The 25,118-nt window shown below is 42.3% G+C and overlaps 2 protein-coding genes across 2 annotated transcripts; both read right to left on the reverse strand.

Annotated features, from left to right (window-relative positions):
- Positions 1-498: 498 nt before the first annotated feature.
- Positions 499-3,359, reverse strand: LOC125178660 (cell wall protein DAN4-like). The gene is made up of 4 exons (XM_047882947.1): positions 2,984-3,359; positions 2,223-2,371; positions 1,090-1,269; positions 499-519 (listed from the first exon to the last, which is right to left on the reverse strand). Exons 1-4 carry the CDS (start codon positions 3,357-3,359, stop codon positions 499-501), a joined length of 726 nt encoding a protein of 241 aa, XP_047738903.1.
- Positions 3,360-8,669: 5,310 nt separating this feature from the next.
- Positions 8,670-24,606, reverse strand: LOC108683154. Its single transcript, XM_047882949.1, has 19 exons — positions 24,541-24,606; positions 22,936-24,293; positions 21,454-22,419; positions 20,560-20,789; positions 19,861-20,039; positions 19,455-19,576; positions 18,854-18,984; positions 17,981-18,067; positions 17,476-17,541; positions 15,956-16,084; positions 15,265-15,451; positions 14,158-14,291; positions 13,324-13,420; positions 12,902-13,017; positions 12,483-12,584; positions 12,138-12,251; positions 11,417-11,625; positions 10,846-11,014; positions 8,670-10,313 (listed from the first exon to the last, which is right to left on the reverse strand). Exons 1-19 carry the CDS (start codon positions 24,561-24,563, stop codon positions 8,982-8,984), a joined length of 5,751 nt encoding a protein of 1,916 aa, XP_047738905.1. The 5' UTR covers positions 24,564-24,606; the 3' UTR covers positions 8,670-8,981.
- Positions 24,607-25,118: the final 512 nt, after the last annotated feature.

Consider the following 25,118-nt stretch of genomic DNA (forward strand, 5'->3'; position numbering starts at 1 on the left):
CTGTGTAAAAAAAAACACTAGCTGGCAACTGCAAACATCAGGTTTTCGCAGAACGTTAGACTCACCTCCAAGATAGAGTGATGAGATCGGGCCTTTCGTGTACGTCCTGTTTAGAGCGCTCGAAGTGCTGGGGTTTTCCCCCAATGGAAAAGTCAAAACTCAGGTATCATGATTTGCAATCATTATGTGTAGATTAAATGGATTAATGGTTTTGGTAATTAGAGAAATAATTTATTTTTGACAGTAAACAACACATGAACAACCAAAGATTTACTTTGAGAACACTAATTTACAAACATAATGATTAATGAAAATAATTCCTAAAGTGGAAAAAAATTCCAATTCCAGGAATGTAACAGGAATTCTAATTATACCTATTAAGACCTTTTAAAGGTCGGGAACTTATATATAAAAAGATATTTCTCCCAAATCATTTAAAACTCAAAATGAAATTCATTCATGATTCCAAATTACTCTTTCTACCTAAGAGTTAATCTATCATCTAACGCCGAAACCTAACTGGGGGGTTGATTAGTTACTTAATTATAATTATTTTCATGTACATTCCATCAAAACAATTACTCCGTAATTAAAAATAAAGATTAGGAAAAACGTCTTCATTCCTTTGATGGAGTCAGTTGAGTAACTCGTGCTTGTTAGCACTTTGTATCAGGCGTGATTAACAACACCGGATGTAGCACGGCATCGGAAGGACATTGCGACAGCGAGGTCCTAAGAATGTGTTCTGTTCGGCAAGTAAACTGCGGAAATCTTGGGCAAAGGTTCTGCCATGAAAATGTCTTCACGATAAAATACGTTACTTGCTCTTCCTCCAACGTCTATATAACTTGTGGCTCGGAGTGGTGGATCTCTTAGAAAATCATCATAAGCCTGTAATGGATGAGATGAAGTCATACTACCTGCAACCCCATCATGACGGTCTGGAAAATAAGCAGATCCAGCTGGGTGAAGCTGCCCATTAATTGTTAAATCATGCATAAAATTTCCTTGAGATTCCCCAATCGAGTCCTGTGAGTGATTTCCGCGAGGCTGTTGTTGGAGGCCGTAGTTATCAGGGACTCGTGTTACTGAAGGATGAGGATGAACAGGGAACGTTCGGTGTACTGGAGCCAAGGTGGGTTCAGTGGGTGCGAGTAGAGGGGGTGCGGGTGGAGGGGGAGCGTGGGTGAGGTTTGAAGATATCTCTTGACTCGCCTGCATGGAAGGGGAAGCTTCAGGCGGAGAACTCCCGGCATTTGTATCTGTAATCTGCAACACCCGGAAATGTTTAGGTTAACAAAATGGGTTGCAAAAATTTCTCTTGAATATCACATCAACAGCGTAATGACAATTTGAGAATTTCAGATTAATGAAAACTCATACACGTGCAGCTACTAAAACAAGTCATAATAATAAAACCAGAAACACATTTGGAATCAAAATCACTCACAATTGCCCAAACCAGTCAATTGTTACACGCGGAATGTCGAGTTCAACATCGATAAAGAAGAAACCAAACTAACCTATTTTAAATCAATTGAACTGTAATATGAAATCCATTAAACGCATATGGCTAGCAACTACGTTAATTGAATGTTATCGTTATTAAATAAAAGAGCTCGAGACTGAGTAACGAGTTTGCATGCGTAACTTAGTGATGCTAATTAGTAAACCAACAGAAGTTCCCTGCATTAAGGTATTTATAATGTTGAATGGGACATAATTAAAAAATATAACTCAGTACTCACAGCAGTGAGTGACAGAGAGCGCATTTTCTCGTCGACGAAAACTTGAGGTCACGGACAGACGGACGGACAGACGGACAGACATACAGACAGACAGACGGACATGGCGAGCACAATAGTGCACTTTTTCCATAAATGAGAAAATGCGCTAAAAAGAAAATGACACAATTAATAAATTCATTTTTTGAAACGCAGAAATTGCGATATTGCCAATTAATTCGGTGCTCGGTCAAACTTGTGAATATTAAATATCACCGGTCGGTAAGCTTAAACATTAAGCAAGTTTAACTTACAGATATTATAGAAGTTAAATTCTAAGAGGAAGGAGCCACAACTGCCAGCTACTAACTAAACTATCGACTGTTAACTGCAAATTACGACGATCATTTAGTCTCTCAAGGCATTTAACTTCATTTCAACTCTAAAAGGTCTCTCAGCAGATTGACCGTGGAACCCCCTGCTCATGCATGGTCTCACCAAGAACAGGCGGTGCGATGAAGGTCCCCTCAGGCCCTTCAAGACAAGCACCACGACCAGTAATACAGTCAGTACCACTCCAGCGACGATGCCGAGTACCATCGACAACCATGGAGGTTCTTGCTCCACGCCACCAGACGTGGTACTTCCTGCGCCACATTAATCGTGATTATTTGATTAGTGGAATATATATTCAGTTTCAAAACATTCCATGCATGGGATGAATGTTAAGTGCGTGTTTTTCAAGAAACTTATTCTATGGCCTGAGGAACACATGCAAAGTTGCACAGCAAAAAACACGACGCAGTCTGGTTGAAGATTTCCTACAGCGTCTGCATTGAAAATGGAAAGAAATCTACTACCAACCATGATGCCAGTGACCAACCGTGGTTTTTGTAAATTACGTTTACGATGAACATTTCCAGGAATTATCTCAATAAGTTGAATAACCTTGTACACTTTTCTTGTAGGAATTTAGTGAGTACTATGGATGTGATTTCATCTGATCACATTTTATTTCTTGTTTATGTATATATACGGGAGACACGAACTTTGCTAAATTAGAACCAAAACCAAATATATATTCAATCATATTTAAACATTAATATGCTTAAATCAATGTACTAATCATTAATCTAGAATCAGCCGATGCCACCTACGAGATATTAGTAGATATTTCGAAGATATCCAATATTATGTTTTAAATATTAAAGTGTCGATAATGAAGATATATACTTATACTTGCCTATAGTCCCTCGTACCTGTTGTGGGCGAAGAGCTAATTTCCGTAATCGGTAATTGAGTTGAAGTTGCCCGTGTTGGTGTTGGATCACTGGAAGAAGTTCTTATTTCCGATGAAGCCGTCACGGTTTGCGTTGAAGTTGAGGGAGGAAAACTAGACGCTGATTCAACTGTCGATGTTAACGAGGTAGATGTTTCTTCAGTGGGTGTAATGGTAGTCGTGTGAGTCAGGGAAGAAGTAGATGATTGAGTTGCTGGGATTGTGACAGTGGAGGTATATGCTTCAGTTGAAGAAGTCACGGCACTAGAGGTAGTTGCTTCAGTTGAAGCAACCGTGACAGCAAAGGAAGATGATTCGGTAGTCATAACATTTGAGGTCGATGATTCTGAAGTCATAGCAGTTGAGGAAGGTGTTTCGGAGGTCACAACAGTAAATGTAGACGATTCGGTAGGCACGACAGAAGAGGTAAGTGATATCGTTGTTGCATCAGTGGAGAGCAATTCACTGGACGTCATTAAATCCGAGCTGGCATCCGTAGAAATAGTAGATGCGGAAGAAGTCGATTCAGGTGTGATTGAACTCGTCTCTATAGAGTTACTAGGGGATGTCCCAGAAGTAGAACTAGTTTCTACCAGTGCAGACGTGGTTTCTGATGTTGTTTCGGAGATAGTGGAGGTTTCGAAGGACGCTTCCGTGGTTGGAATTTCGCTGCCATCCGTCAACACGGTGATAGTATAGAATCCTATCGCTTTTCCCATTAGTGGACTGTTGCCACAGATTCTTATGGTCGGGTCCTGAAATGTGAATTGTTTAGATTACTAAATACTCGATTTACGTAATTTTTTTCTTGAAATTCGGATGCTGAAATAAAATACTGACAAAACCCATATAAAAATTTTTTGCGATTAAGAGTGAATCACAAGTACAAAGTATAAATATATAACTTGTTCAAAGGATTCATTTATAAAATAACTTGAATTATGAAAATGATCTGGAAATTTGAACACAATTGCCAGGACTATTAAGAATGTGGGATCATACGGAGAAATGAGTTTAAAACTCCTCGCCGCATGTTCGAGACCGCATGCAAAAGTGCACGAGTCTGTTGACATCGAACTACAGCGAGGCCGAGCTAGAGTCATTTGTATGGACGGAGGACCCAGCGTCTGGTTTAGGCTTTACTAAAACGAGGGCTAAGCCGTACACGAATACGATCTCCGTACAGCTGTCAATTTGTTTGCAGATTATGTCTTATGTCTCCAGGATATAAGTATAGTAGTATCAAAGTTGAAGAATTGGCCAAGTTTAGCTTGTCGCCGATTCTAGTAATGTTCTTGGAGATCTTAGGACTGGCCTCTGATCTATCAAGAACTGACGTTAATGCAAAGTAGTTGCTGATATTATTGTCCTAGCTAGGTTGTTTCCTTGCTTCCTCATAGTACGTGCATAATTTTAAATGAAATGAAGTGAATGCTTCATTTTGCTCTTCGTGTACTCTAGTGGCTGTGATTCATTCCCAGCAAAGCTTATTTATAAAGACCTAATGTAGTCCCCACCATGCCGATTGCCGACCAAACTGAAGGATTTAGTTGATGCAATGGTAGTTCGAATATCGGAGAATAGGTTATACAAACGGAATCATACACACGATTTTGCTGCATCTATGTAAATTTTAGCGAGAATCCTGCCTAGAATGACATCCTGACATGAAATATTTTACCAGTAGTGACGCAAAAGAATTTGTATTGACAGTTATTTAAAACAATGTGGATGCAAAACATGTGGATATTAACGAAAACAAATTATACTGAACACATAATGGATTTATGTTACTACCATCTAAATTATAAAAATAAACGTACATTTTTAACCTCGGAGGTTGAAATATTGCTCCTCCATTCAAGAGTCGTTTCAGTGCCGTCACACAATAATATTTCTATGTCCCAAAGTGGAATCAATGTAAGCGACAGTTCACCACCAGTTCCAGAGCACCAAAATGTACTGACAATTTCCACTTTCGATTTCGCACTTATTAACACGTCATCGCACTGATAACCAGAGGAATCCAAGAGAAAGGCCCCTCCTCCGGTCGTCGTGCCGTCTGGGTTTTTGATCCCATAACTTGAAGCCATCTCTTGGAAAGACTTTTCTTTGAAATTCTTGAAAATTTCAGCAAAATTACCGTAGCCATACTGCAACACATCGCTGGCAACGATGTTCAAAATACCAATCGAAGTAAGAAGAGCAAGCGCTAGCGTTTTGGCGTCTTTCATTTCAATTATATTTAGTCGATGTAATATTGTATCTAAAATATTTTTGCTTTCGAACCGATTGCGTCTTATCAGAAAATTAATTGTTACTTTTGGGTACACATCTTAGCTCGGATATGACAGCTCGTTTGATGATTTCATGAGATATATTTGACTATTTAAATGTAGACTTTAGCAATATTCTATAACAAAGCGTTTTGTTTGTGAATTATTTTAAAATACGATGCATTAATCTGATGTAAAATATGTATTCAGAACGCAGACGACCAACAGCTCTCACCAAGGAAGCGTGTTTGTGTATGACAATCAGATTCTGTTCATTCGTAATAAGAAGCTCACTCAGCCGTCAACGCTCGTTTATCAGTTTAATCAACAGATATTGATCAGGGCAATAAGGCTTGAAGCAGCAAAGAACATGCCGTATTACTGAACTCTAAAGCTCTAATAAATAAAGGTGGCAGTTTATCTGGCGTTTGAGGGAGTTAATCCCACTTGAGCCACGATATCAATTCTGACCATGTAAAGGAATATTGTATTGCATACAATTTGATATTCAGAAGATAAACTCAAATCCTTGGGTCTATATGCTGGCTTGGGTTCATGGGAAACATTATGGTTGAACTATAAATATTGAAGAATTAGGGTGAGAAATCGGAAGATGATTCATAGAGTCAAACTCATCTCTTCATTTAGTCACCATTCAATGCTAAACTCTCTTTCACTGAGATTTGTTAAAACTGATTCAATTTTGACAAATGGGATATAAATAATTGAAAAACGGTCAATATTGTCTACAAATTTTCATTTTAGTCCGTAGTAGTACTAAGAATTTATTCATCGCACAGATTACAATATCTAAAACTTCGCGGTCTCTCTGAAAATATAAAAAAAAACACTCATTGAAAGGGTACCCATCATTGCAGCGCTATTTGCAAAGTTTTTAAGAAATAAAATTAACAACAAGAAAAAATTTGGAGAGGCAGTTAATGCAATACCAGGAACGAAAACTGAGTGAAGTAGGTCACGCATGAGGCCAATATCCAATTTGTATTTAGTTTATTATCAACCTTCAATCTTGCCTCGCTTACAAATAAAATCATCATAAATTAGGATCAACGTATTAGAATAGACGCATAAGATACTGCCTTATCAGCAGCGATAGCTTCCTGTGATAAGCAATGATAGTTTAACTACTAAATTTGTTAGACGTCACGCTCTCGTTCTGACGTTCGTTAGCACCAAATTTTAAGCGCGTTTCCAGGATAATTGTTAAAATATCCAAGAACCTATGCTCCATGTTTGGATAAATTATCCAAATACTGATGGAATCCTATTATCCATGTAATCTTTAGATCAGTGGTTCCCAAACTTTTTCAGGCTGGCGCCCCCTTTGGCTCCCTAGTGAGCTTCTAGCGCCCCCCACTGACACATATAAAAAACATACGCCTCTTTCTTGAAATTTAGTACGCTGCAATTTTAATGGATAAATGTTAAACACAAATGTGTATTTCACAAATAGAACCCCATTTAGTGAACCAATATGTTTTTAAGACCAGTATTACCGATTAGATCGTTATAACTGTAAGTGATTTAAGCAGACTCGTGATTTAAGCAGACAATATTTGTCTTCTATGATAAACTATGTCAGTTGGAGTTCATCAGGTTTAATGTAATACGTAAGGTAATCGAGTACCTAACATCGCAATCAGCTTCAATTTTCTCAAAAAAATGTAGCTCTCCCTATTATGCTTATCGTTATTATGTGTACACTGAAGAAAATAATACGCTTTCATGCTCAATTTAAATTAATTTTATCTGTTATCGTGATAGCTGTTGCCCTGTTTAATCAACTGCAGTTCACCATTCACGTAGCAAGTATCTGAGTGCTAGTGTTTCAATGTGACGCAAGTAGATATAGAGTACATGTACGGACGTCATTTCCATTTACGCACGAGACTTCAAGAATTAATATGCACTGCATGGCAAAATTATCCGTCTTTTAAGTAATCTCAAGATGGCATGGCAGAACCGGTTCTAAAGCTGCGTCAGCACGGCAACGTTCCACGGTTCCCGAGAGTTCTGATGCGGGCGCAACATCCTGCCAAGAACAACAGGCGAATAGTGATTTTGTTTGAACGTTAACTTTAAATTTCGGGTTCTGGTAAAGTTCTACATTCCTCAACACAATTACGTTGAAAAGAATATTTTTAGTGTTTTTTCCAATGTGACAAAACTTTTGAAACTATATAAGAAATCTTTATACAGTCAGATATGTAAATTCAGTTATAAAGTTGTAAATAACCGAATGGCATTTGTTGAGCTATTTAATTCAGGCGAATACATTTGCAAGGACATGACTGGATGTTATGGCTAATTTTTTTGGTCTATTTCCAAAAGCCTTCGACTTACCATTTATTCTAATGGATGACATATTGAGTAAACTTTATTTGTACTAATTCTGTTTGCTTTTTCTTCCTTATTTTACATGTGTAGCTCGAAATTGAATTTTTGTTCACACAGCACAGTAGATTTGCCAGGCTCATTTCCTGATAACCGCAATTTACTTGAAATAAAATTATAAGCAGTTTTGTGAGTATCAGTGCTAAGAAGTATGAAATGGCATTTATACTGACATTGTTTCAAGTATGATGGCGCTCTCATTATTTATTTGCCCAACCACAGAGATTTATAAAACAAAACTGAACACATACAACGAAGGAATTCGCGCGTTTCCTCGCACAGCTTTACCGAGAACAAGCCATTTTTTTTGTAACCCAGCACTTTTTTGCTTCGTGTTCATGGAGTCAACAACGGACAAAAATAAATTATTTGACCGTGACCATTGCTTATTAATGCGATGGAGATAAATTTATAATTGCAACATATACAACGTAGCATACATATTCAAGTTGTGAAATTTAAGAGCAAAGATGAATAAAAAGAAGCGTCAAAAGTTAAGGCTGTTGCTGCATTGCAATCCCACCGCAAGTGCGTCAGGCTGTGTTGCAGAATCGCACGCTTGGTGTTTCGCACATGTACGTGTTGAGTAAACATTTGCAATCAAAACACACACGCATGGTAATGCTTCTACTTTTTTGTCCGCCATCCTCGCTATTTCTTGTATTGACACCCAATACACTACATTTTGCAAAACTCCAGCAAGACTTGATAGGCGCGAATGTCATCGATTCGACTGCTTAGCGGACTACTGACATAGATCAGCTCCTGAGACTTTTGATTTCAAAGCTGTTGCCCGGAGAAGTCTCTGCAGAGTACATAATCAAGAATGACCCTGGTAGGTGATGTTTATGGTCATATCCGACAAGGCTGAGGTATTCAAATGCGTCGTGGGTAACGGCGAAGCTGAGAAGCTTCTTAGGGATTGGGTACGAAGAAAATGTTTGTACTCAAACTCAGGAAAAAAATAAGAAAAAGTTAGTGTTTATTTAACGAAACTAAATCGAGGACATTTAATCAAGCCATGGAAGCTAATGGAGAAGAGAATGATCATGAGAAAATCAATTGCTTGAACGAGAAATCAAACGAGAATGACATTTGCAAATTAATAATTTCCTTCTGAAAATAGATTCGCACTTCTGCTATGAAACGAAGTTTGATACTCCGCATTCTAAAATGACATGCTGCTCCACAAACAACTTTTGAATTAATGCCACGAGAACCTCCAGCACGTACTTGGTAACAAATAATTCGTTGTTTACATAGAGATTCGAGCATCATATAATACGATTATGAGTGGCTGGCACGCGCACTCGTTGTAGCAGCAGCAGCATCACTGTCACCACCTACACGAGCAGCAGGCGTAGTGCAGCAATTTTTCATCTCCGTCAGGAAGTCGACCAGCATGCCTTCTAGCTTGGACCTGACGAGCTCTTCTACCTCGTCCCAGACTGGGGAACTTGAACTCGGTGTAGCAGCTCTGCTCCATGATGCCGATCTATTTTGTTCTGCAATCGCAACGGTGGATGGTTGGCCTAGTTTTTCATGCTCGTTGATGGCGTCAGGCTTCTCAGCCAACTCACCAGTTTCACTTTCATTGTAGCGCTCTCGATTCATTTCGACTATTTTTGGCACAGCAACAGGTGAACGATCTGGGTGAAGTTCTTGCGATTGAATAGAGGACAAGTTTTCTGAGTTACGTTCAGGAATACTGGAAAACAACATACTTTTCGCGCGAGGATCCAGTCTTGTTGTGCCATCCCTCGAGCTGTGAATCTCTTCACCGACGTCATTGTCTTGAAGAAAATATTCGTCACTATCCGTGCCTGCAACCTGCACAGAGTGACGGACCTCATAATTGGAATAATTTTCAGCTATTAGCCTCGGCTCGTTTGGGACATTGTCACCTCCATTCTTCTCAGCCGTGGAGTGGTGTCCATTCTCTCGAGTTTCTAATTTCGAGATCTCGGAATCGTTAGCATTTGCAGGATGAACTTCAAACTGGCTAGTCTTGGTTTCAGGCTTCCTTTCCTGTCTGGCACGATATGGCTTTACTCGTGCACACGTATCCTCTTCTTCTTCGCTCCAGACGACCGTGGCATCGCTATCAGAGTTGAGCTCAACGTCCTGGTCATTTCCAATATCACTCGTAGCGGCAGAATTTCGTACATTCGTTGGCGAAGTTTCTTCTGTTTCTGTAACTTCTCTTGCGTGTTGCAAAGCCTCTCCAGATTCTTCTGTTCGCTGTATTCGGTTCCTGAACTTGACTTCGGTTTCACTATCTTTGTTCAAACCTTCAACAGGAGTTCTTTCCACGTTTGAAGCAGAGATACAGTTTTCGTCACTGCTCATGGGTACTGCCTCGGGAGTCGATCCTCTCATCTCTGAACTGCATCCTTCCTGCTCTCCACTGTTCCGCACACTGTTTTTATCAATAATAATGTTCGTGTCGACAGTGTGGCTCGCATCTGATGCATGATGACTCCTGCCTTCACTGTCTGCGTGGAGGGGATTAAGGGTGCCGGACTGGACCATTTCCCTGGCTAGCTTGATGAGCCTGTGGGCCAGCTTGTGCTCTGCCACGTAGCGCTCGGCAGCCGGACACAGACTCAACGACTCGCCCTGTTCAAGAAAGACCACATTATGAAAGTGCATATGTTGGCAAGAAGTACATATGTTGGTATTATTGGTGAAGCGCTAATCATCAGTACCGGTACCATTTTTATTAAAGAAATTACGCATTAATACTGATAATTAATTTACATACATCAGTTTTAAATCAAGTTGATCATAGAGAGCATTACATTATGAATACATCAAGGACAAACTCTGTGTGCAGTTGTCCTAAGCACGAGTGAATCAATTTTACAGATGACAAATGAATGGAAGTGTAGAAACTTCAGAGCGAGTGCAGACACTACCGGTACATCAGTTATCAACAAACTGAGAGTAAATTAGTCCGTGGGGGTATTTTATTAATTTTCAGAGGTTGTAATGAGGGTTTGTAAAATCTTCATGGTTTCAATCTAGCGATATATGAAAGTTAACATATAAAAAAAGATGCAAACAAGGTCACAGCGACATTTCCAATTGTGTAGCAAGACCAAATAGTGAACCATTACAGGAGGTCACGACAATAATAAATATTTCGGACCGAGTCGCAGGGCTGCAGCAGCGTTTGGCTGATCCGGACGGCGCTTTGGACGACGGTGGGCGGCAAGGCGCTGACGGAGGCAGCGGCGAGACCGTAGTTCTTTCGGGGCGTCACGCCGGGACGAAGGTGATGCTTCCCGCCCTCCGAGGCGCAGGTCGCAAAGTGGTGACTGAACACCATGGAAGAAATCAAGTTACCAACTACTTGTGAAATCCAAGCTCGCACATGTATGAAGCCTGTTACCGGTGAGGTTCTAGCGCGTATACAAAATACATATCATTACCTATCATATACCTCTCATTACCTATCATATACCCACCTATCACGTACTCACATTACCTATCATATACCTACCTATCATTACCTTTCACTACCTAACATTACCTATCACGTACCTATCATATACCTTTTCTGTGACCAGCTCCTTCAACATTTTTCAATAATAGCATTGTGAAGGTACTTTTTATGTTGTTGGTATTATTAATTCCATGTTGCTTTTCGATTCAATCAAACTATTGATATAAAGAAGAGAAACAGGCATTATAGTGCAACAAGAGAGACAACGACACACTTTCTTATCTGAGGGTAGAGTCTCGCCATGTTGGTGAGAGCAGAGAAGTGAGTGGCCAGGAGTACAGAGGCCCGGGTCTTGATGAGGGCCTCAACGATGGCCCAACAAAGGGCGGCACCCTCGCTAGCGTTGGTCCTGGAAGCGACCTCATCCAGCACGACCAGACATCGATGGTCACTCTGCTGCAGAATAGCTCCCACCTCCATCATCTGCTCGGCATAATATTAGTTTGACGATGTTAATAAGAATAAAGGTTCTTAATGATAGTAATATTTATAGTGAACGCCAGATATCATGACTGTAAAATTCATGAATAGAATATTTCGTAACATTTCTGGTACATTGTCTTATTCTGCATCGCTCGATAGTTTGCACAGCTCTAGTTTCATGCGCGAGAAAACATGTAACACCAGCACAACAAGCCAATCATTGAAACAAATAAAATAAAAATAAAATGGTTTCATATTAATCAATTTTCACGCATTTGACTCAGTTATGACGTAATTAGGAAATATTCAAAGCGACGATTTCATTTCCAAGCTCTGTTAAGTTAATATCCAAGCATAAAAATCATCTGGCATAACTGGATCAAATATCCACAAGAATCGTACGTGCAATGTGAGTTGCTTTCAAAAGAAAGTTTAAATATTCCGCAAATCACAAATATTCCCTCATTAAATATTTTAAGAAGACCTATATGTTTGACAGCACAAGACAGCACCTGCATCTGGAAGGTGGAGGCTCCCTTCTGGATGGAGTCGTGCGAGCCGAGCACGGCGAAGAGGCTCTTGCGTACCTGTAGCGTTGCTGCCGCCGCTGGCACGAAGCTTCCCATCTGCAATGGTCGCGGTGGGTTATACATATTTTTAATATTATATCTAACTTAATTGACTACAAAAAAGAGTAGGAAAAATAGGTGCTAACGAATTTTATCCACTTATAATATTACAATTATACAAGTAATTATATTTATTTACATATATGATTAAATAATAAATGTTGAAATTCGCAAAAGTTCAATTCTATTATTCAAATATTTTGTGACCCTGCACAGATAACGACCAACCTGAGCAAGCACTTGAAGGAGGGCCACCTGACGCAGGTAGGTGCTCTTGCCGCTCATGTTCGGTCCTGTGATGAGCAGCACGCGTTCACTTGCGCTCATCTCCTGCTCACATACTAGGAGCTCAGCGCAGACGCAAGACAATCACGAGTCAGATTTTACCCTTCAGATTGAAACATTAGTAAAAAAACTTATTTTGGAAGTAACGATAAATTATAGTGAATTAACTCATAAACCTTGAGTATAACACCAATACGCGTACAGAAGCACTTCAATATTTACTATAGAATGTATTAGGCACCACTTGGCACCTTGAACTCGTACATAATTGTGTAATGTGTATTCTTTTGTTGTGCTGTCTTAGCACAACATGTTATGCTGTCTTAGCACAACATGTTATGCAACGGTAACACGTCATACACATCGTCTGCCACGTCGTATATAACGTCAAGATCCTGCGACGGTAACACGTCATACACATCGTCAGCCACGTCGCATATAACGCCTAGGTCCACGCGCGGTTCCATGTCATCAAATACTTCAAAACACAACAGGGGCCACGTCAGAGCTCACGTCACGAAGAGATCCACACTTCACACGTCAGGCACTGCGTCGTGAGCAGAGTGCATGACATAAACATCGTCGGGCACGTCATGTTCATGGGATCCACATCGTACACTCACGTCATGAACCACACCTAACCATAAAACAACCACCACGTCAAAACCCGAGAAGCATCACGTCAGGCACCACACGCAACCATAATACAGCCACCACGTCACAAGCCGAGCCACGTTAAGCATCACGTCAGGCACCACGTAGCCACGTCACACTCACTTGTTACTCATGACGAGGATCTCCCTGAGGCTGTCCCTGGCACGCTGGTCCAGCTGGTAGAGCAGCTCTGTCGTGCACGTCACCGCGCCCCGCGTCTTCTGCACCTGCAATAACATTTTCAATGCACATGCAATGACCTTTTCAATGCACCTGCAATAACCTTCTCAATGCATTCGCCTACCGCCGCATAGGAAGAAAGTACTGATATAAAACTATTAAGCAATTTGAGCGTTATGAGCCATAATCTCAAATATTAATATACTAGCAGTTGGTTACATCGAATTAAAAGCCGTAGGAATTCGAAGTATTTCAGGCAATATTTTCTAAACGACTAGCAGATCAGCTCGACGTCGCCCAGCTTCAATAATTCTTGACATTTTTCATCCCACTATCCCGAAAAGCGGGGAAAAAACAAAAAATAATAAATGTAATTAAAGAGAGACTTATTCATATCCACGTTTTACCTTGAACGTCAAACTCCCGTTTGAACCCAGTTATATAAGGCGAAATTTTTTTATAAATCTTCTAAATTTTATTTGTACCTTTCAATTTAATACAAACTTTTATTTCTGTTCAAACTTTCCTATCACAGTTTTGCATCGCCTCATTATACTCTCACTAAGAATGAAATTTTAGGTCCATGCAAGATCCCGACACGATTGTTATCTTGGATATCAATCGTTAATTATCTCCAATCTAATTGTTATCTCACCAAAAGTCTCTATACATTTGTGGTGCCAGGTTTCAAACAAAACCACACACCCACAAAATGTAATAAAGATATATAATAAATATATTTCTAATGTAATATACCCCAATAAAAGGTCTAGATAAACAGAACCTGCATGAAGATCGGAGGGAGCTTGGGCGCAGGTTGCAGGGGCGGCGTAGGGATGATGATGTGGAAGCCACGCGCTACGGTCTGCCCTACACGTGCCACCACGCGATGCTCTTCACACACCTCCGACACGTGAGCTGCGTGCGCGTGTAACAAGTGGCACCAATCATTTTATAACGCTCGTGGCGCAACAGCGTGCGAAATACACCACCAGAACCTGACACTCAGAGGCTGATAAGATCAACAATTACAACAAAATTTGACGATTTCCAACGAAAAAAAGCTATCATTGTACTTTGGAAATAATTACTCATAAAATGAAATTGATTTTATATTTGGTTTAAAGCTGAGCAACGCCCAATATTCTGCAAGAGATTCAATTCGCAAGTTCAGTCCAGTGGAGCATAATATGAGCAATTGAAGCACACCGTGGCATTAAATGTGAATAAAATGTGAGGAACAAAGTGACAGGATTAAACCGCCCCCAGCGTTATCATGAACATAATATTAACTGTCTGTAAACTAACAGTAATTCTCTTTACCAGACATCTGAATACTTATAATATTGACAAAGGTTAATGCAAGGCAGTTGGTAATTGTGTTAATAAAGGTCGCTATCGTCAGAGCTGTGTTAATACGACCTTCACTCAAAGAAATAATTGTTTTTGTCCAAATAGCGAGGCCCTTTTCTCTTTGATTGCTTCATTCTGACCCAGTTTGGCCCAGCAAAAGGGCGCATCAGTGCTACCTCCGCTCTCTGCTCATTATGTGGGTTAGAAAACGCGTCACTTTTGGGACAATATGAGCCAGTGATAATTGTGCGAGCTCACTCGTAATGTCGTTGATTTGCCCACTAATTGGACAATATGACCTACTAATGTTTATGCGTATTAACTAATAATGTCGCATATATTTGGACACTATGAGCCAGTAATGTTTATGGTGCTCACTTTCGCATATATTTGGACACTATGAGCCAGTAATGTTTATGGTGCTCACTGGTAATTTCGCATATACTTGGACACTATGAGCCAGTAATGTTTATGGTGCTCACTGGTAATTTCGCATATATTTGGACACTATGAGCCAGTAATGTTTATGCGAGCTCACTGGTAATGTCGTCGATGAGCTCCGAGTAAATCTTCCTGGCGACATCGAGGAGGCCGTTGATGTTGCTCCTGATGGCGAAGCAGCGCTGGATCCTCATGGCCGTGGCGCCCTTGACATGACGCGCGTCCTCGTGCAGCACGCCACTCAGCACCTCACTTATCCCGCGCACGTCTGCACCCGTCACCGCCTGCACGCACGGGTCACGGGGTGAGACGTGGGTATGGGTCACGGGGTAGGGCGTGGGTATGGGTCACGGGGTGGGACGTGGGTATGGGTTACAGGGTGAGACGTGGGTATGTGTTAGGGGGTGGGACGTGGGTATGGGTTAGGGGGTGAGACGTGGGTATGTGTTAGGGGGTGAGACGTGGGTATGTGTTAGAGGGTGAGACGTGGGTATGTGTTATAGGGGGTGAGACGTGGGTATGGGTTAGGGGGTGAGACGTGGGTATGTGTTAGGGGGTGGGACGTGGCCCGTGGGTATGGGTTAGGGGGTTAGACGTGGGTATGGGTTAGAGGGTAAGACGAGGGTATGGGCCAGGAGGTGATTAAGCAATAACCGACATCAGTTTAACGCGAGATAAAATCTAATTTGTAGGGGCAGAGGTAGAGACGATGGAGCTAAAATATTGTACTAATGAACACCAACGCGCCAGTTACCATGCACAGGCTCATCGGTTGGTCTGCAACTAACCTGCCTGATGGCCTGCAGCTGCGGGTCCGTGGCGCCCTCCAGCAGCACACACAGCCCCTCCAGCAGCTCCAGCGTAGACTTCAGCCCCAGCACGTAACTGAGGCGCTGCTCGCTGCGTTCCTCGCTCTCCTATGGGCACCATATGCGGTAATGAAGGTGATGCTCACACAAGGCCTGGGTCACGTCATCACTATCGTCTAGGCTGTGTCACGTCACCATAGGGTGATGTTCATCATCACCATCATCACACATATACATGCGTCGGATCACTCTAAAGTGCATAGTCAGTGTCAGTAACGAAACCGGCATCGGGTCACGCTAAGGTGATACTCAACGTCCCATCATTAATGCTTGCGTGTGAACACCCTAAGGTGATACTCGTTATTTCAACATCATAAAGAGCAAAGGTGATGGTATTTAACTGATACTAATCGGCGCCAAGAATGAGTTTGAGGTCACTATGTTCACAATGCTTTTCAAACTTTCTTGAATGTCTTGCACACATCAAAATTGGGCTGCAAGCAAAGAATCCATTTGCAATTAATCTGGCCATTACAAGTTGACATTGGTACACGAGTCTAATTTACACTGTCAATGACTGGTGGCAAACATAAGGCAAACATATAAGCTTAAGTCACACTTCTATTAAAAACCTTAGTCACAAATGCTGTCTACAGAAGAGGCTACACAACAATCGGGGCTCAAGGATGTTCCATGAGCTGAACTTATGTGCAAGAGATCTGACATAAAATACGTGCGAGCTGAACACAGCTACGAGTAAACTGAACTTAGATACAAGCGACATTGAACAGGTACGAGTGAGCTTAAACAGATACGAATAAATTGAAATCATTTGAAATTTTTTCCGTTCGATAAAAAAATAGTGAGCAGAAATATCATGATTATGCTGATTTGAAACATGACTAAGGTGAAAGAAATAATCGTTAATCCCAACTAAGTTACGAGAGTGTCAGGTTTAGAGTCATGTGAACGCCCGTTTATTCATCACATACAATGCCTGAACAATAAACATCGACACCACAGCTCTAAACTGCACACACTATTCATGATGGCCATCGCTCTCACGCACTCAATTAAACACTTAATTAGTTTCGTTTATTCACTGCCTGAAGCAACGCCAACAATGTGGCCAACACAAAATAATCTCAAGAAACAATTTGAGATATTATAATCATAGATTATTGTCCATCGTAAGTCAAATTGGATCTGCCCAGATTGCAGTTAATATTCATGTCACGTCTAGGTGGGAAAATACTAGAACATCCAGTAAATTAGGAACTGTGACATGTAAGAGACTACAATACCACTAATATAAACTGTGATAAGTAAGAGAGGACTACAATACCAGTAATATAAACTGTGATCAGTAATAGAGGACTACAATACCACTAATATAAACTGTGATCAGTAATAAAATACTACACTACCACTAAGATAAAACGTGTTTAGTTTTATTAGCACGTTTTTTATGTGATAGCAGAACTAAGTTTTAGCGTTACCTCATTGAGTTGGTGAGAGCACATCGTCAGGAGCCAGTCCAGGTCTGGGAAGCGCCCAAGCACACTCTGGCCGCAACACGAATTGATCAATCATTTAAGTATGAATAACCTCAATGTATTTAGCTAATAAATCTTTACCAATATTCAAAAATCGTTCTATTATAGTAATTGTGACGCCTTAACTATCGTTTACGCAAGTAAAATCATTGCGTTCATTGTTAGCTGATTAGCCTGCTTATGTACCGTAACTCTAATCTCTTATAGCATATTATCTTTCAGCGCAACTTGTGCTTTCTTCAAACATGTTAAACCCTACGTTCAACAAACCGTTATTGTTGTTGCTAAACAGTGGTGGGCAAAACTATAGCGACACTCAAATTTCAAGAAATTTCATTGCGGCAAAGAAGTCAAACTGAAAACTTCCAAGCAATTTACAGATCTTTGTTTATATGAGCGAGGTGCTGAGAAAGGCTGCTATATTTGCACGTGATGGAGCGCCACAGACCTGGATGGACTGCAGCAGTGCAGGGTTCTCAGTGAGGTACTGCACCGTGTCCAGACGACGCTCGATCGCATCCAGCCCCGCGTACGGCTGCACGGGTACGGTAATGTTTAGGCACGGTAATATTAAGAAAGACAAGATAATATTTACGCACGGTAATATTCAGAGCAGTTAATATTTAGGCACGTTAATATTCAACGTTGGCAATATTCGGAGAATTACAGGCATTTCGAAAGGTTGGCAAGCTGAGAGCGCATGATTTTGCATTATACGACAATAATTAAAGACGGTTATGACGATACAGTGGTAATCTGGATTCATAGTGTATTGAGCATAGGAGACGTCTAGCACTGCGGCAAAAATTTATTTTTTCAAGTACATTGGGAGAGAAACGTAGAAGTTCGAAGAAAAGGAAAATAACTGCATATTAACTAATTAAAAAAACTTCCACTCACACCACTTCAGAAAATCGGACCTGCGCGGCTCCAGTTTGTAACAACCATAATTAACTTCCTAATCAAATTAAAAGCATAATAATAATATTTGAAAGTTCTTTAATACTAAGCATGGAGGCGAGTATCGAAGGAAATACAGGAAATGGCGGCTGCAAGACGCGAGGGAGGATGTGACTTCTGCAAGAGGGATGAACCACTTTCTGAAGGGATGCTCTGATGACTCACCTGCGGGAGGGATGACCCACTTTGAAGGAGGGATGCTCTGATGACCCACCTGCAGAAGGGATGACCCACTTTGAAGGAGGGATGCTCTGATGACCCACCCGCAGGAGGGATGACCCACTTTGAAGGAGGGATGCTCTGATGACCCACCTGCAGGAGGGATGACCCACTTTGAAGGAGGGATGCTCTGATGACGCACCTGCAGAAGGGATGCTCTGAGGAGGCGGGTGCCGGCGCAGGTCTTGGTGTGGCGCAGCGCCCCGAACAGCGAGTGCCGCCACCCGCCGTCCAGCGCCCGCACCACCTCCAGTTCCGTGCACGACCTCCACTCTGGGGGCACGACAGTTGTATGTAACCCACTGGGGGCACGGCAGCTCTACGTAACCTATGAGTCGAGTATTTCATTACCTATGCACGGTAATGTGTAATAGATACACGACATCCAGAGACAACTGTAGCCGTGACAAACTCAAGGGTAGCTAACAATGATGATACAAGTACTACAGCTTAACTGCGGCAAAGTTTCAACTTATTCTTTTTGCTGTTAACTTCATTATCATTAATTCCATGCCAGGCTGAGTCAATTGAGCTCGCCAATTATAGTAGTGCTTAGTGTAAGCTGGCGATGAAAAAGCATTACAGCACGACGTGTTCACCTATGAGCACGACGTGCTCACCTATGAGCACGAGGTGCTCACCTATGCTGTCTCTTATACACATCTAGATGTGTATAAGAGACAGATCATCACGAGTGCTCACCTATGAGCACGACGTGCTCACCTATGAGCACGAGTGCTCACCTATGAGCATGGTGTGGTCCGACACAGCGTAGGTGACGTGCAGGCTGGCAGGGGCGTAGGTGACGTTCTGGAGGTTTTCCACGTAGCGCAGCAGCGCCGCCACCGACGCCAAACACAGATGCCTGAACACCATACATCCATACAGGCGTCGTGAACGATGTATGAGCGAACCTTTTAACATTGGGATCTCATTGGCACCAGGAAATATTTAAATATTGCTACAATATTCTGCATTGTGAAAGGAAACGAGAGAAAATACTTCATATTTTTTGCTTTGTAGCTATAGACTTGGTACATACCGCCTCACACACAAACATACGCAACACACACCAGGCCCTCACCTTACTTGTCTAGGTGATATGACACACCCCTAACCCCCACGACCCCCCAAGTAACCCCCTCTCACTTGTCGTCGAGGTGCACGAGGGCGGCGAGGCAGCTCGGTGTGGCGAGTCTCCTGACGGTGGAGAGACCGAGGTCCTCCCTGAAGTAGCGCCTGTGCACGCTGCTCACGCTCGCCCCACTCGCCCACTCACTCACGGCCTTGCCCACGCCCTTGCCCACTCCGGTGCTCGGTACCAGGACCTGAAAACAACGCCATGCATTGAATATATTCCAGGGTTGCTCTATAACCATTCATTTTATTATTTTATTTAAATATACGCCTAGTGACGTCAGCCATTTTGACTTGGCAACGTTGGCAGGTCGCCGAAACTTAACCAACCAGCTACTTCGTTGATTTTAATCTTAATTCTACTTCGTGATTTATTAATCAATATTTTCATCAATAGTTACAGGTTTCAAGCCCCCAATTCGCTGCTCCAAAGCTAACCACTCAGCAAACCTTAACTTAAACTGCCTCAAACTTTAGAACTATGTAAAAATAAGTTATCAGAAAACATTAGCTTCATTCAAAAGCCTTGCAGCATTAGAACGCGTTAAAACAACTACATAGAAGAATTTCTCCCCACACACTCGTCCAACCTGGCATCAGAAGGCCGACTACCTCGGCTAGTTGCAGCCTCCAATGAAACATTTATATTTGTTATCGGAAATAGCAAGATAATTGCTAAATTGACGGCACAGCTGTAGGTCTGCTGCTCACCTGCACTGGGTTGAGGGCGCTGAGCAGGGCCAGGGTGAGGCTGTAGGTCTGAGTGTCCGAGAACTGCTCGAGACGCAGGCGTGGCTGCCGCAGCTCCAGGGCCGCCACGCCGACGGTGTAGCGCGCCTGCCCNGTGTCCGAGAACTGCTCGAGACGCAGGCGTGGCTGCCGCAGCTCCAGGGCCGCCACGCCGACGGTGTAGCGCGCCTGCCCCGCGCCCTCCATCAACACTGCGGCGCACGGGATAGGCTTTAGTTCCATGCAGACAGAGGTGGGCAGTAGCGCGCTACATTTCCAGTAGCGGTAGCGGCGCTACATTTAAGCAATTGTAGCGGTAGCGCCCGCTAAATTTAGAGCATGTAGCGGTAGCGGCCACTACATTTCAAAGTAGTGCTGCCAGCACTGCATACAGATCAGGTTTACTTTAGCCGGCATTGAGTTACACCCGAACAAGAACAGAGCGCCAAAAACTTTCCGCACATTGATAATTTTAAAGCAAAAGATTGAAAACACATGACATGAAGTAAAATAAGAACTTGTTGAAGGGAAACCTAGGAGCTGAAATACAAGTTTGCTGCAAGCTTACATCAATGAGTAAACACATCAGAGGTTTATTTGCGACTTCCATATTTAATTTATGTGTCAAGCAATGATTGAAATTATGATGAACCCTTCAGCAATGCAATGACGGAGAAATTATGTGCATTTAGACATGTGCACACACTGCATTTAGACATGTGCACACACTGCATTTAGACATGTACGATTATGAAAACAACTCTTTAATGCTCTGGTCTACGTAACCTGCTATCCCTTGACCATCAAATAAATAATAGGTTATTTTCAGACAGTTATTATTGTCATATACTTAGACTGAAGTGTGAGTAATATTACCGACAACAGTTGCAGGCTGGACGCTATCTTCGTCATCTTTTGTCGATCCGGGAGTTCTAGCAGATCCACCTGGCATTCTGGCAGAACCTGGAGTGCGTTTACCGGAAGCCGGAGTACGCCTTCCAGAAACTGGAGTACGCAGCCCAGACCCCGAGTTTCGTACCATGGAGCTGGGAGTTCGTAATCCAGATCCTGGAGTTCGTAGTGCGGAGCTGGGAGTTCGCAAACCAGACCTTTGGTTACATAATGCAGACCCAGACAATAAGCCTCCAAGCCCAAAACCCGACGAATCAGATGATGGATTCGTGGGAGTTTTAAGAGCGGCGTTACGGATGGAAGTCTTGAATGAAGCGATCGATGCAAGAAACGCGGGCTTGTCTGATGAATTTGAAGTTGAACCTGCAGGCTTATGGGCCGTGAGCCCAGCGTTTGGAGTGATTCTTAGCTGCACTTGCCCCGACGAAAACGAAGAGGAACCCAAACCCCCTGACGAAGATGACTTTCGATAGGCAACAGCACATGGTGTGGCCATGGCAGCGTGCAGGGCAGCATCAGAAAACAGCGACGTTCTCGTGCCGTCTGATATGGTATTGTAACCAGCGAATTTCGCATACTTTTGCTCGCGGGACTCCTCTGTATCAGAGGCAGAATATGGTTGACGCTTTGTGGAAATTCCCTCTGTATTGTTTACTGAAGAGGAGCGATTTACCAAACTATCTCCTTGACCGGGAGTAGCACGAGGTAACCTCATGCCCACAGCATGTGGGGTATGAAATTTACCACCGTCACTGCTACTTTCTTGAATGTTGTGTTCTGTAGCGATGTTGTTTCTGGACTCCTCGCCTCGGGCGCCGCTAGAGATGCTGCTGCTTATAGGGTTGTACGGCCCGCGGTCTCGGGACGCAGGTTTGATGGCACTCAAGGGGATGGGAGGCAGCACAGCCTTGCCGTCATAGGTAGGGGTCGCTACAACATAGAACATAGTGGTTCATTATTCAGAAAGATACAAGAAAAATAGCTAGAATATTAATGGGCACACTGTGATTCGTGAGAATATATTTCTCAGGCTGAAACAGGCGAGTTTCTAGCAGTTGCTCGATATGAGCGTTTAAATAAGTGCCAGCTGGCAGTGTCTGAGTCCGGACACTGCCAGCACGTTATTGTTGCTTTGCGTGAGAGGCAACAACAATCAGGCCAAGTTGAGTCGATGTGGAAATTTATATGCTATGAAAAATTTTTATTCTTTACAGAATGTTCACCATTACTATGAAATGTAAATATTCTTCACCTACAAATGAGCGAAATGGCGGGAAAATTCAGATCCCTGTAATATTTTCCATACTAAGAAAAAATTAAAAAGTTGAAGAACTATGCATGCAGTAAACCAGAAAACACCAACACGCGTCTATATATTTGTAAATAATATAGGCGTAAGCTTAGCACGAAAAAACACACACAAGAGAGTCAAAGACGTTCACTCACACGCGCCCAGACGCTTAATGTCTTTGGCGTCCCGTGGATCTTTGCTCGGCGGGGCTAGCTGACCAGAAGACCCAGACTTTGGGACACCCCCATCAGTAGGGGCCGCAATGTATGGGACATCTTCTTCAGTAGGAGCCGCAGTGCATATATGTAAGGCATCAGTGCAGCGGCTTGGGGGCTCCGGTACGTGAGATCGGATGATGTTTTCTGAGCACTGCACCACAGACGAGGAAGCATATTCAGTTCGGTTGTTTCCTCTCTCAAGATTAACAATTTTTTCCGTCACGTTTTCTGTATATGTCATGCCAGTGTCTGCTCTTGTATCATGTTGATAATTTTGTCCGTCCTGAGCGGAACATTCTTCAGCTGTGGATCTCTTACGCTTTCGGTCATTATTTATATTTTGTTGAAATTCTTCATTAATTTGATACTCTTCATCTACACCCGGAATATCGTATTGAACGTACTGGGTAGATTCAGCTGCACTCTCAATTCGCTGAGATTGTGCAAGTCGATCGTCATCAGCAAATGAGGAGATTCCAGCTTCCGTGATCTGGTTATAAGAGAGCCGTTCGTGTTCGGAGAATCGTGGAGCTGCAGGAGGCACTTGGGACGTTGAGGTAAGTCTAGGTAGAGACGATCCATTGACTACACCTGTTCCATGGAGACTATAATTTGGAGGTTCGAAGACTCCAGTTAGGTTCACAGGTTCTAAATAATTTCTTGATATTCCAGGCTGATATGACAAAGCGGTACACTCAAAATTGCTATAGGCAGCGTCAGTAACATGAGTGAACTGGAAGCCACCAGGTTCGTATGCACCAGTGACTTGTGTCGGTTCGTGAGTCAATATATACTCTTGTTGACGTTCCATTTCATAATTTCCTTGAGTCATTTCGGTTTCGTGAGTCCCTTGACTCGTTCCAGGTTCGTGGCCCTGCATTGGGACTCCGGACTGGAATCTTCCTTGAGCGATAGGTACCTCGTTGCCATGCTCGGCATCCCATTGATCTCTTACGATGGCGGTAGGCATAAATCCCCCTTGTGTTCTCTCTAGGGTATTATTGTTAGCATACCGAAAGTCATGTATGTATCCAGGAAGATTACCGAGCTGGCAAGTTGGCAGTTCGCCGACATCACCGAACGCTGCAAATGCACCGGCGTTAAGCGCACCATTCCCAAAACTAGTCTCGTGTACGTAGGCCTCAGAGACGTGCGTTGTGTGGTCTGCTGCAGGATAATAGTTCAGAGCATTAGCAGCCTGGGAGCCTCTGCGCCATGAGCTGCTGTAGATCGAGGCAGATGTGACTGGCACCTGCGGCTGCTGAGGCGCCATGATGACAGCCCTCGTAGACGTCCTGATGTAATTATCATTAGGATTACGATAATCACAACATTAGGTATTTCACTCGTGAATTGCTAAATTCAACTGTAATTGCCAAAATTCTGAAATATATAACTATGAACTGGGAATGTCATTTATAACTGTATAAATAGTTATTTTCTACAGAATTTTTACTTTTCATTATTCTCGTGTCAGTCGTGTGTGTAAAAAATTGCAATTAAATTCTATTATTACTGAAATCTCTTAATTTTGCATCTTACCTTGAGACAAACTGTTCTTGCATGCTTCAATCATTAGGAAGCAAAGGCTTCTAAGTTCTAGGCTTCTGCACGTTTAAGAAGCAAACAGCATTTAACGAATATTTAAATTTGCAAGAACTTCAGTATCAGACAAAAAATTCGTTACACAATAACATAATTCTATTGTAAAGTTCTAAAATTGAGTTAATTACGCCGAATAATTATCTTACAACCCAAAGTCAACGTGTCAAGTGTCAACTGTAAGCTTCGTTATGTCAAACACAACTACTAGCCTAATTTATTTCAAGCTAGGGCGAGGAAATGAGTGCAGACTGCAGAGTGCTTGACTACAGACTAGTATATGGCAATGATAACCGAACAAAAAAAAATCTATCTCAACAAAAAGGATTACGTTACAAAAGACACTATCAGTAACACAATAAAAAAAACTAGTGCCTCTAAAACTTCACTGAAGTTGAGATTCTTTCATTTGAAATTGAACAATGCAAGTACCTAGGTAGGTATCGTCGTATCGGGTAAATTGATTAGCTACAACTCTCAAATGAGTCTCAATCTATCGCAGCAAAATGATACCGAAG

Source organism: Hyalella azteca, unplaced genomic scaffold, assembly GCF_000764305.2.
Source record: "Hyalella azteca isolate HAZT.00-mixed unplaced genomic scaffold, Hazt_2.0.2 contig1557, whole genome shotgun sequence".
NCBI classification, from domain to species: Eukaryota; Metazoa; Arthropoda; class Malacostraca; order Amphipoda; family Hyalellidae; genus Hyalella; species Hyalella azteca.